At 44.9% G+C, this 12,739-nt stretch overlaps 1 protein-coding gene across 1 annotated transcript in view; it reads left to right on the top strand.

Moving 5' to 3' along the window:
• The window catches only part of KIAA1324L (KIAA1324-like ortholog), a 48,326-nt gene that overhangs the window by 22,756 nt on the left and 12,831 nt on the right, over positions 1-12,739 (top strand). Inside the window, exons 6-15 of the mRNA XM_010162019.1 lie at positions 45-197; positions 1,248-1,336; positions 4,284-4,464; positions 5,218-5,346; positions 6,314-6,404; positions 7,584-7,686; positions 9,088-9,225; positions 9,503-9,766; positions 10,681-10,854; positions 12,321-12,510. Coding sequence (XP_010160321.1) covers positions 45-197; positions 1,248-1,336; positions 4,284-4,464; positions 5,218-5,346; positions 6,314-6,404; positions 7,584-7,686; positions 9,088-9,225; positions 9,503-9,766; positions 10,681-10,854; positions 12,321-12,510 — 1,512 coding nt within the window. The remainder of the gene's footprint in view (positions 1-44; positions 198-1,247; positions 1,337-4,283; positions 4,465-5,217; positions 5,347-6,313; positions 6,405-7,583; positions 7,687-9,087; positions 9,226-9,502; positions 9,767-10,680; positions 10,855-12,320; positions 12,511-12,739) is intronic.

The raw sequence follows: 12,739 nt of genomic DNA, 5'->3' as shown, positions 1-12,739 counted from the left end.
TGTCGCTCTGTATTTCAGTGCTTTACCTGTAATTTACCTTACAGGAGTTGCATATACGTCAGAATGCTTCGCGTGCAAGCCTGGTACCTTCAGTGACAAGCCAGGTTCATCTGGGTGCCAGGTGTGTCCAAGAAATACTTATTCGGAGAAAGGAGCTAAAGAGTGCACCAAGTGTAAAGAAGAAATGTATTATGCAGGTACGTAAATCAAATGGGATGACCAGAACCGGGAGAGTCTGAGTACGGAGGCTGTTCTCTGTGCAGATGTGAGAGTGGTTTTACCCAACAATTAAGTTTAGTCTCCAGTTGATATGCAAAGGGAAAATGAAAATGGGGCTTCCCAAAAGCTGTAGAGGGCATTTATAGACATATTGGTCCACACGATATTGTCTAGGATCACCTGCACTGACATAAAGGGATGGAGATTTTTTGTGACCTCCAAGGGAACAGTTCTTCTGAAGGACAGTAACAGTCCTGCTGTGCCCCCTCGTGGTAATTTGTGTTACCGGCTGGCCATGAACTGGCTTCATTACTGCCTTCAGGCTTGTGTTTCTAGGAATGTCCTTTCTAAATCCTCTCCCGGCCCATCACTGCCTCCCCTGTGGCTGGAAGATGTGGTGGTCTAGTTACAAACCCTAGTCCCCAAAGTCCTCTGCATTCCCGGCTGTGGTTAGCTGGTCATCATCAGATAACACAGGCACAATCTTTTCTTCATGGTCAAAATGTCTTCAGTTTTCTTCCTTGTAATTGTTTTATAAGAAAGTTTTTGAAACATCAGTTATCAGCAGTAACACTGGCTGTTACAAATTATGGCAAATGCTTGGGGACCTGTGCCTATGCTCATGATGGGAATCCTGCAAAAACACTCAGGGAGATGAAAAATTGGCCTAGTGTTAGAGGGAAGTTTCTAATGGGTTGGAGTGTTTTTGTACCTTATCAAGTGAGAACATATTTCCATGCTTGGCAAACTATGCAAATTACTGCTTAGAGGTGAAGGGGTGGAGTGAGGGTTTGCTCCTTGGTTGTATTGAATCAGTGAATTTCAGTGTGACAGTACAAGCATAGCTGGTATTTTCCCGGTTCCGCTCTTCAGTTCAGAGAAAGGTTCATGTAGACTCCATTAAGAGTTTGATTTTTCATCCTCGTTTTGTATTTCTCTGCTAACTCACTCCAGATTTTAAGCTCATTACGGTTGTTTCCAGGGACCATTTGATAGTTTAACATCCTGCTCCTCACACTTCTTTTTAGATGAGGGATCCGGTGCGTGTATAGAGCGTCCCCCATGCACAAACAAAGACTTTTTCCAGATCCATACCCCGTGTGATAAGGAAGGAAAAGTAAGTAGAAGGCATGACACTGTTTTTAACCTCATTGAACTTGCTGTGATCTCTTGATTTTAAAACAAAGGTAGGGATTCTAGGAATTGCTTTCCTGATTTTGCTTCCAGAATTGAATCTGTCTGAGGCTTTGGGCTTGTCCTTTAGCTGCTTTCTCTTCAGCATTTATCCATCTGTAAGAATTTGCTTGTCATGGGTCTGCTTAAGGGATCTGTCATTGTGAAATGCTGAGCTCCTCGCACTTGTGATTAGTCTGACTGGGTCACTGGTGCTACCTACATGCTCATTAAGAAACAACGTTGGAGTACAGGCTGAAATACTCTCCCAGAATAGACCCAGGTCTTTGGTTGTTAGCAGTCTTTCGTGGCATACTTTTGGCTTGTGTCAAACTGCCCTGTCCCACCAATGCCCAGGCATGACTCAGGTGTACCATGGCACAGGAACATTGGACATGACCATACCTATTTTGGGTGGTTTGTCTGCATAGGTGTGATACGTGTCATGTCCCTTGATTTTAGTGTCAAAGAAGAGTTCACTGAATAATGGTATGTACATAGCCTGTAATGGGCAGCAGCAGAACTTAGCTGGGAATCACGTCCTTGCCTCATGGGATGCCGCGAAATACCTGGACTCTTCGCAGACTGCTTTACCCAGAGCTCTTAGATCTACTGGATCTGTCAAAGGGAGACCTGGTGGTGGAGCAGCCTGGCTTTGGAGCTCTCCCGTACTTTGTCCCAGCAGTCATGTGGGGATTTTGCTGAGACTTGGAGAAGAAACTCCTATTTACTTGGAATATGGAGCTCACAAAGGTGTGAACATGTGGTCAGGCCTATTTTGTCTCTTTTCTTCCTTTTCCCATCTCTCTTAGATCCGGATTGCTGTCTACTATTTGACTACTTTTGGCAAGTAGTCAAAATACATAGAACCTGTAGGTTGCTGGCCTAATATTTGCTCGTGGGATGGAGTATTTTGGAGTGGTCAGACAGTTCCAAAATGTGGATGAGGGTTTGTGTGCTTCAGTAACGAACCATCACTGAGTTTGGTCCCAGAGCTGGCAAGCTCTACAACCTGGTCTTGACTCACTGATTCTTGCTCTCTTAACTGCCTGTAATGACTAGAGGAATTAGCAGCAGCAGTCACAGCTATACCCCTAGGTACTGCTTTAATTGCAGACCGCTGCAGATCACCCTGTCACTGCCATTCAAGGCTCCCTGGCACTGAATAAGCTCCCACCGTTGACCTCCCTCCTGCTGTCCACACTCCATGCGTAGAAGGGGTCTCAGGAGATTTAGGCACTTAACTGCTATTGACTTTTCACCGTTCTACTGCTCTAAAATTCCCAGGCTGATGGCTTCAGTTGCAGTCTTAGAAACCCTCACCTACATGGCTGTGGGCACTCTCTGACCCTTTTCTCTCTGCTCAGATGCAGTAGGATTGCTTCAGTGTGAACAGTCGGTCTGGGCTCTGGGCCACCACACAGGTACTCAGCCATCTCCTGAGCCTTTTCATTGTAAATGCTGTGCATCCTGATGCTGCTAAAAATCCTCTAAGTGTTCAGGAGCAGCACCGTAAGGGACAGATGCCACTGTGACAGCAGGAGCAGTCCCACTGTACCTGAGCAAAAGCAGAACCAGCATCAGCAGCCACGTTCAGCCAAGGTTGCCAGGCAAATCCATAGTGATGAGATACGACAAATGTCAAGCTGGTCATCAAGTCCATGTGGGTCAACCAGGGTACATGACCTGGCACGGGCATGGCTGCAACACAGCTCAGGCAGGGACAAAGGGTGAGAACCTCTGCTTAATGCAGCTCCCAGGAGCTGAGGCCTGAGCCTGCACACAGGCTTCTTCCAGCTTTTTCTTTTCAAACAGGTTCAAAGCAGTCAGTAGTTCTTGAGCAGCTCTGTGTTATCAGAGAGCTAACCTTCAGCACAAGCAGCTCAATGCCCGGAATGGCAGGGGCATGTGCTCAGGACCCTGAAACAAATTCATAAGGTGAAATCTCCCCTATCAACCTCTGTGCCCATGCCTCTGGCCTCCAGGATCCCTGATTGCACTGGTCCAGTGGGGGCCAATACAGCTGGGACCAAAGGGTGGACATACCCAGGGAAGGAGCTGTGGCCAGGTTAAAGTCTTGCCAGTTGGGTTTCTCAGCTCTGGAACAAAACTAATTTTTGCCTTGAGATATTAAACCCTTTAGGGCATAGCCTCAAAGACAGATGGAATTTGAAACCCAACACCATGGGTGACGCATCTCATCTAAGCTTTTTCCTGAAGTCAGAAAACTTGTGTGTCATCGAAGAGAGGTGAAGTCAGAGAGGTGATAGCATTGTATATGGTAACACTAAGGGCTGGCTCATGTTAGTGTTCATAGGCTGCTTCTTGTGTCATGTGGAGGGACTGGAGAGGGGATGGAGTAGTTCCTCTGTGGTTTTGGTATTTGCTCAGGAGGTGAAAATGTCTGGAGAGAAACTGAGGACTTTCCAAAGAACAGGCCACTAGGGAGAAAATGCAGAACTTCTGATATTCTCTACTAACACATGCTGTCCCGATAAAGGGATTTTATAATGCAGAAGTTACATTTTGGGTGACTGAGTTTAAAATGCAGACATTGCTTATGCATTTGTTAGAATTATTTATTTGATGTTCCTCAGAAACAATTTCATGGGAAAATCTACTAGATAAATAGGAATAAACAGTAGTAATTGTTTTAAGCTTCACATTTTTGTTTTGCTCTTAAGGCCTGAAATCTTGGCATCCTCTATGAACCCAGTCACTTCTGTTCCCCTTCTCTACCCCTCCCTTTGTTGTCCTGGATGTGCAAGGTCTGGTTATGGCCTAAAATTTTGGGAATACCCTACTTTCGTTTACAAGGGGGAACATGATTGGTGCATCTGGTCCTAAAACTTTGTAACACACCGTGGATATTCAGTGTCTTCTCTTTCCAGACTCAGATCATGTACAAATGGATTGAACCCAAGATCTGCAGAGAGGATCTCCCCGAGGCACTGACTCTACCTCCTTCTGGAGAGAGGAAGGATTGTCCACCCTGCAATCCTGGCTTTTACAACAATGCCTCGTCTTCCTGTACTCCTTGCCCACCAGGCACCTTTTCGGACGGGACACAAGGTAGGAGTCCACAAACAAGTTGCTTGTGTCCCCAGAAGCATTTGTCTGCTTGCATGTGACTTAGTTTAATAACACATCATCACGAGTCAGGGTTCATTTTGCATAGAATACTTATTAAACAACATTGGAGAGAGGGAGTTGGATATCTGTTTTCTCTCTGAAGTCCTTTCTTATCAGGGATTGCTGCCTTCAGTTGACTTGCTGTGTTCTGAATGCATTTCTTGGCTGATATAAACATCCTGAGGGCTATTTTAAGGGATTCTGGGAAGCGAATCAGAACTTCTAAAGTCCGTATTTCCTCCTCACCCATTCTCCTGTCCATGCCAAACTCTTCCCTGTGAAAAACTAATTTTAAGCACTGTCAGATAAGTACCCTGTCAACATTGTCTAGCCAAAACTCTGGCTTGTTGCTTCTGAGATGTATTGCCCCAGTGGTCACCTACAGCATTTTGTGGGAACTTGTGCTTACCATGTATGATCAAACCTTCAGCTGAAGCCATTAAAAAGAAAGAGGTATTAGGGGAGCAGTTGCAGATTACTTACCACCAGGTTATGGTCTGCAGTTTACAAAATGCTGGTCTTGTTTCCATTTTACTGGTTCTGATAAGTTTTTGGCTGTTTAATTATAAAGAAATAGCTTCTTTTCTTTGCTCATTACGTGCCCGAGAAAGTAAAAAGTCGTGTCTGTGTTCTTTAAAACCCTGAGATGTGCTTTGCCTGTGTGATTTCTTTTCCCGCCCTCTCGCCCCATAGAGTGCAAAGCCTGTCCTGCTGGGACTGAACCAGCTCTTGGGTTTGAGTACAAGTGGTGGAACATCCTGCCAGGCAACATGAAGACGTCTTGCTTTAATGTCGGCAACTCCAAGTGCGACGGGATGAACGGTGAGCCAAACTCCCCGTGTTGTTGCCTGACTGCCTTTCTCCTCCACTGATCACTTGTAATGGAGCACCCTTCAAAATGGGTATGCTCTTTACTGTGTGAGTCACAACACAGTTTCCCTCCTTCTCTTTAGTTGCTCCAGGCTTGAAAATTCCTGTAGGAAACAGTGTCACCTAATATCACATAAAAGGAAATAAAACTCCCTCTTGTATACCAGGAGAGGGCAGGAGCTGCAGCTTATGTGAAGTCTCCTCAGCCACAGGCCTATCCCACCACAGACTTTGATGCATCTGAATATCCCTATCGAAAAAACCCAAACTCTTTGACTTCTCTCTATTTTGTCTCCTTTCATGTTTTGTGATAACTATACCCTCTGAGGTCACACATAATTCTTTTGGAAAACTTAATTAAAGCCTGTGATCTTTTGTCATTTAGCATCAGAGCTTTATCTCTGCACGTGTGCTAAGGCTGCAGCAGAGAGCAGTCACAGCTCACGGGTAAAAATGGTCCCGTTCAGGACTTCTCCCACCTCCAGCCTTGTCTGAAAGATTTTCCTCAGCCTCCTCTCCCCTGTCAGGCAGATGTAACTCAGGCTTTGAATTATGCGTGTTGAGTGGGGGGGCACGGAAGTACATGCGTAACGTTTAACACATAGATTCATCAATTCATCTGTTTTAAGGCTGGAAGAGATTAGATGGATCATCCCCCTTGAGCTGCACAGCACAGGTCAGGGAATTTCAATCGCTTTGCTGATGTCAAGGTGACACTCACATATAAAATCAGCAGTTAATACAATTACTAAAATATTTCACTCAGAAGCTTTATTTTACTGCTCTGTAGTTTATACCAAGTATCTTTAAAATGTACTAAAGTCCTGAATTGCTTAAAAAGGTATGGTAACGTAGAAATTTTTTTGCCATATGACTCAGAAACTATCCATTTCGTGAATTATTTTTTTGTCCTGTGAAGGTTGGGAGGTGGCTGGTGATCACATCCAGAGTGGGGCAGGAGGCTCTGACAATGACTATCTTATTTTGAACCTGCACATCCCAGGATTTAAGTAAGGAACAGGATTTTTTTCTATTTCTCATTTATATCTCTGCTTCTTACATCTATTTTACATTGTCCTTGGAATGAACAGATTTTTCCTTTCTGAAAACAGATTTTTCCTTTCTGAATTGCATTGCTGCCATGAATGAGACACAAGGAGAAACTTGGATTTTTTTCCTCTCCCCCCAGTCAGCCCATTGCAGCAGACAATCCTGTAAGACCTTGGTTTTCAGCCGTCTTTTCTTCCATCTGACATGCCAGACATTTGGCTGTCTGGAAACTGAGAAAAGATATTTCTATCTCTCTGTTTCTAAATTATCCCAAAGTAACCAGCTAAACTGGCCGTGGGGTGCATACTGGTGCCTGTCCTGAAGGTGTTTTTGCAGAAACCCACACTACTTTGCACTGTGGCTTCGTCCAGCTTGGACAATCTGTGCTCCCCTGGAGCCAATGGAGAGATGCAGATGCCACAGGAGAACAGGACATCCCACCTCTCCTGGACCCTCAGATAGGATGAAATAGCTGCTTGAGGTGTTTGTGGTTCTGTCAAAAGAGTGAGCTTAGACTCCTAGCTCAGATCATGTGCTAAGTATCGACAGGTAAGGTATGGCAAAATGAACCTCACCCTCACTGTGCTGTAACTGTGCTGAGGAGGATTGTGGCTTCTTGCACCCCATGAGCAAACCCTGGGTTTTATTTTACAGTATGGGCAAACAGCAATTAAAATAAAAGAGAAGCAAGAAACATATCCGTGGAAAAGCTCAGCATGTCCCACTTTACTGTTTAAGTACTTTGCAGGGGAGCACCCTGAATACATCTGGTTTGCCTGAAACTCCTGAACGCATCTGCCACCAGCGGAGGGTAGATGCAATTAAATCAGTGTAAATCACTTAAAGCATGTAATACATTTAAGCAGTAAGATTCCCTACTAATACAGTCAGATTTGGGTGTTGGTTCTAGGGAGGGAACTCTACCAGAAAGAAGTCAGGCACTTAAAACATAATCCTGCTGTGCCTGGTACCCAGTGCAGAGCTGCTGTGCAAACCTGGCCTCCGCAGTTCTGCAAGAGCAGGTTTATGTGACAGGACGTTGACGGTTCCCCTGCTGTATGAAAAAGCAATTTGAAGGATTGACTGCTGCCTGTCTGGAGAGCACCTTGTAAATGTTTTGTTCCTTCCCTGTTTAACAGACCTCCAACGTCGGTGACAGGAGCAACTGGGTCAGAACTAGGAAGGATTACTTTTATTTTTGAGACCATCTGCTCAGCAGATTGTGTGCTGTACTTTATGGCGGTAAGTGAGACCTCTCTCCATGACTGAGGACTCAGCCTGGTATTCCACATGTCATTTTCCTCACTCTGCACAGGCGTGACTAGTTGCACTTTGTTTATTATGACTAAGATTAAGCATGACATTAGTTTAATGTCTGCAGTGCCCTTGCAGGAAGCATTTAATGAATGACCTAGCAAAATTCCTCCACCACGTGAGTTGTGAACCATTCCTGGTTATCTGTTTATTTTAAAAGAAATTACTGGATGCCTCAGAGCATAATTTTCCCCTGTTAAACTGATTGATAAAATTCTCAGAGTCTCTTGTGCAGTTGAGTTAGCCTCCAGAAATTTAATAGTCACAAGTCAAAATGTGGGAGAGAGGGTTTGGAAATGGAAAATTTGGAAATTTAGTCTTGATTTTGACAGTGGCCTGGAGAATTGGTAGGGCAGCCGAGAGATGTTTGTTTGTGAAAGCAAAGGGCTGTGTTCTTCACTTTCCTCATCTGCTTATTGAAAGTCCCTCAGCTGAGGAAGGTAACTGGATGTGCAATGGCTCCCTTGCCCCTGCCATTGCAAAGGGAAGCTGGTCCTTTCTTTTCTTTATATTTAGTGGTACTTTACAGGAATCTGCTCCTAATTTACAGAAAATTAATGAGAAGTTAGGTGGTAATTTAAAGGAATCTTTTTGAAAGGAAAAGCATCATTCAGTGGAACATTTACAGCTCAGGGAGAAGTATAATCATAAATTGAACAGGTTTTTCTTGTGTAAACCTTGATGCTGTCTAATAGAATCACAGAATGGTTTGGGTTGGAAGGGACCTTAAAGACCATCCAGTTCCAACGCCCCTGCCATGGGCAGGGACACCTTCCACTAGACCAGGTTGCTCCAAGCCTCATCCAGCCTGGCCTTGAACACTTCCAGGGATGGGGCATCCACAGCTTCTCTGGGCAACCTGTTCCAGTACCTCACCACCCTCTCCGTAAAGAGAGGCCTCAGTTCTGTTTCACTAGAGACACCAGCAAAGTGGATATGTGAAAATGGTGGAAGGTACAATTTTTCTCTGAATTTTGGCCTTCCTCTCTCTGTGCTGTGGTACCCACATGTTTAATATATCTAAACAGAATTTAAAATTTGAAAGAACAGCTGTGCTGCATCTGTTCTCATAACATTTATAACCTGCTACAGAACTCTGAATTTAACTATTGTGTGAACTAGGAGAAGCTTTTGGAATAGAGGCCCATTCTCAATTAAAAAATTGCCAATGGTGTGAAACAATAAAGTTTACTTTCCTTTATTAAATGTTAAAGGCAACTGTAAAGTTCTTTACATGTATTAATCTCTATTTTATAAAACACTGGTGTTCAGTGTAGCATGACCATGCTTTTTTGTTTTTTAAAGAAAACAGTTATGTCCATTTTATAGGATGTTAATCGAAAAAATACCAATGTGGTGGAATCATGGGAAAGAAGTAAAGAGAAACAATCCTACACTCACATCATCTCCAAAAATGCTTCCTTCACGTTCACCTGGGCCTTTCAGAGAATAAACGAGGGCCAGGATGTAAGTACTTCTTTACATGCAGGGCTTTACAGCACAGCTTTCCTTGGAGACTCACTGCCAGAGCTCTTGCCCTCCATTGAAGCTCACAGTCTCCTTGTAAAGGGTGGGCAGCTGTCACCATATAGCATCCCTTGGGATGCAGCTGTGGATAAACCATCCATGTTGAAAGGCAGACGTGTGCACGAGTTGATTGGTGCACTGGGGCACAGAGCTGTGGATAGTGTCCAAATGCAATGGTGTGATGATACCAGGGAGGTTTCCTTGGCTCTCGTTCCAGAGCAGACAGTTCATCAATGACATGGCGAAGATCTACTCCATCACAGTGACCAATGCAGTGGATGGAGTCGCCTCTTCTTGCCGAGCCTGTGCGCTGGGCTCTGAGCAGTCTGGCTCATCCTGCGTGCCCTGCCCGGCAGGACACTACATCGAGAAGGAGACCAGCCAGTGCAAGGAGTGTCCAGCCAACACCTTCCTGTCCATCCACCAGGTCTACGGCAGGGAGGCCTGCATCCCGTGTGGGCCCGGCAGTAAGAGCACCAAGGTACAGAAACTGAGTGTCTCTGAGCGATGGGCAGGCAGGGTAGGTTGCTATATCAGCACTCAAAGGGCCAGTTTTAGTGCTTTCTGATAGGTGTCTGCCTTGTGAGCACTGAAATGTAATTATAACCATCGATCCTGTTCTTCCAAATATGTCCCTAGTCTAATCTCTGCCTGTAAATATGCAATAACAAGATAAAATTGTCCACACTAGCCCAAAAAAAGGGCTTATTTCAAGAAGCTGTACTGCGAACAGTGCAAGAACAGGGCAAGCATATACGTTACTTCCACCTAAACCTGTCCCAGACTCCTGCTGTTTTAAACTCAGGGACTTCCTCAGCTGGATGATGTTTCTGTGACTGTAGAAACCTGCAGTAAGTTCCTCTTATGTGAAATTGCCCTCAGGCCTAGATAAACATTTATCATGTGCAGCATCCCTTGGCAAGGAGCTGCACACGGACTTGAAGAACCACTGCAATTTGTTTCCATTCTGCCTGTCTTCAGCTGAGTTCATAAACTGTCCCTGTTTCTTGAGCTGTTTTTGTGTTTCCCTTGCACGATGCAGGTGTGACTGAGGCCATGTACTGGTCTACCTACAGGGCTTTAAGCTGGGACACTGGGATCCTAAAAGCACCCGCAACAAAACGAAGCAAGAAACTGCATTTTCTTGTCTAACACAGCAGACAGCAGAAAGGCCAGACTTAGGGAACACTGAAGTCTTGATATGTGATTGCAAGGGACTCAAACAGGAATGGGAATTCTCCCAAGGGAAGGGGAATTACAGGAATAGGACAAAGTTCCCCTCCATCCTGAACAAGGAAAGCAGCCTTGTCTGCACCTGCTTGCTTTAACTCCCAGGTGAATGGTTTGCTGCTGGTCCATAACTGCTCTTTAATGGATGCCTCTCCTTCTCTGAAGGACCACTCTGCCTGCTTCAGTGACTGCCTGGTGTCATACATCAAGGATAACCAGAGCCTGAATTACGATTTTAGCAACCTCAGCCGGGTGGGCTCGTTGATGAGTGGACCCAGCTTCACCTCCCGAGGGACCAAGTTCTTCCACTTCTTTAACATCAGCCTGTGTGGAAATGAGGTGAGCTCAGCTGGTGCTGAGGGTCAGGGGGATTAACCAATTTGCCGCCTGTGTTGATGCTCTGTGGGATCACTCTGAGGCAGGATGAGGACTCCCCTTCAGCTGAGCTGTCACCAGCAACGTGCAGACACTTTCATCTGGGTTTTGCTCAGCAGTGCAAGAGGGCTTCTGAGCAGCCAAGGGATTTTCCAGAGCAGAGATGACAGTGCTTTAGGCATAAGTAACCCTCAGAAGAAAAACTCTGTCACATTCCTACCTTTTCTTAGTTTTTGTGCCTTCAAGTCACTTGAGTCCCACCCCTGATCATTTTGTGCTGCCACCGAGGAATGCAAGTGAGATTCTGAGTTTTTCAGTTGTCAGCTTCTTTCCATATGTTTCCCTTGTGACTTGACTGGAGATGTTGCTTGCAGCAGATTCCCTGGTCACCCTGCTTTCTGCCAGTGGCTGAGGGTGCTGACTTTGATTACAGCCTTTTATAGTGGTGGAAAAACATGTTTAGTCCATGAGTGCAAACAGTCTCTGCCCCAGAGTTTTTTTGTGTGGGGCTTGAACTGTGCCAGAGCATGTTGTCACATACATAAATCAAACTTTTGGAGCAGTACCAGTGATGTGTATTGTCCCGTGAAAGCCAAAGCACGTTTACATTAATGTTCAGCCCTGTAAAGTTCTGAAATCTCCTTCCCACGTACCAAAGGGTTTGCATGAGTTGAGGCAAATGAGTAGTTGCATTTCTTTACAGGGTCTTGTATACTTTCAGGTCCCAGTGTGTATTTAAGTACCACCTGGATTAGAGCTGCTGACGACTAGATCCACAAAGGTACAGATATGCTCACTCCCCGGTGGATCTGGTCTTCATTTTCCCAAACCACTACGATAGTACTACCAACCCTACGATTTGGTTGTGTCTGCTCGGCACTTTGTCAGGAAAACTGAGCCTGGTGATTTGTCTTTTGTTGCTGTTGTTCTGAGATTCTAGCACTGCTCTTGACATGTGACATTAATGCAGCCTCGAAGGCTAGATATCTGTTTAGGGATTTCATGTATTTGTGCTTTGAAAATATTTTATCTTCATTAAATGCCAAATAAAGAGGTATTGAACGATTTATTATTTAAATGCAAGGGAAATATGGTTTTCCTTTGAAAGCCATTTTATTATGCTCTGCAAGTAAACACTGTGCTGTCAAGATAAACAAAGAAGAGTGCTTTATAGCACAGGTTTCTGATAAGACACATGCCAGAGGTGACATCGTGTTTCTGAGTCTGTACAAGGCTTTAATCGGAGCTTTCACAATGGCAGTTTGTTGTTGCAATTTGTCCCTCTTATGATAAAAACATCAAGTTGTTTCTGAGGTGCAGGGATGAAACTCATCCAGTTTGCAGTCAGGTAGTTTGCAATTTCTCCTTTCCCAAACTTTCTTCTATCTTAACAACCAACAGTTTACCTGTTTTTTGCTGATTGTCCACAGGGGAAGAAGATGGCTATTTGCACTGACAATATCACCGATGTCACTCTGAAGGACATGGTTGCAGAATCCGAAGATTTTTCCAACTTTGTGGGCGCTTTTGTCTGTCAGTCTACCATCATCCCATCGGACAGCAAGGGTTTCCGAACAGCCCTGGCTCTGCAGTCCAACAGCCTTGCTGACAGGTTCTTAGGTATATGGCTTGTCTTCTGCTTATTGTTATCATGGATGTACTCTCAGGTATTTAGGGCTGCAGGGTAAATCCTTCTCAGGTCAGCAGCGCGCTGTTACCTTGGGGGAAGAGGGAAGGGGCAGCCCAAGATTCAATCCCACTTTGTTCCTGAGCTGTGAAGCAGATTTGGACAGATGCCATTGCTTTTTGCTGCTGTTTCAGTTCAGCTGATGGCTGGAGAAGAAGAGTG

This window comes from Eurypyga helias, unplaced genomic scaffold, assembly GCF_000690775.1.
Source record: "Eurypyga helias isolate BGI_N326 unplaced genomic scaffold, ASM69077v1 scaffold38460, whole genome shotgun sequence".
NCBI classification, from domain to species: Eukaryota; Metazoa; Chordata; class Aves; order Eurypygiformes; family Eurypygidae; genus Eurypyga; species Eurypyga helias.
The sequence above is the reverse complement of the archived record's forward strand: the minus strand, read 5'-3'. Positions and strand labels throughout refer to the sequence as shown.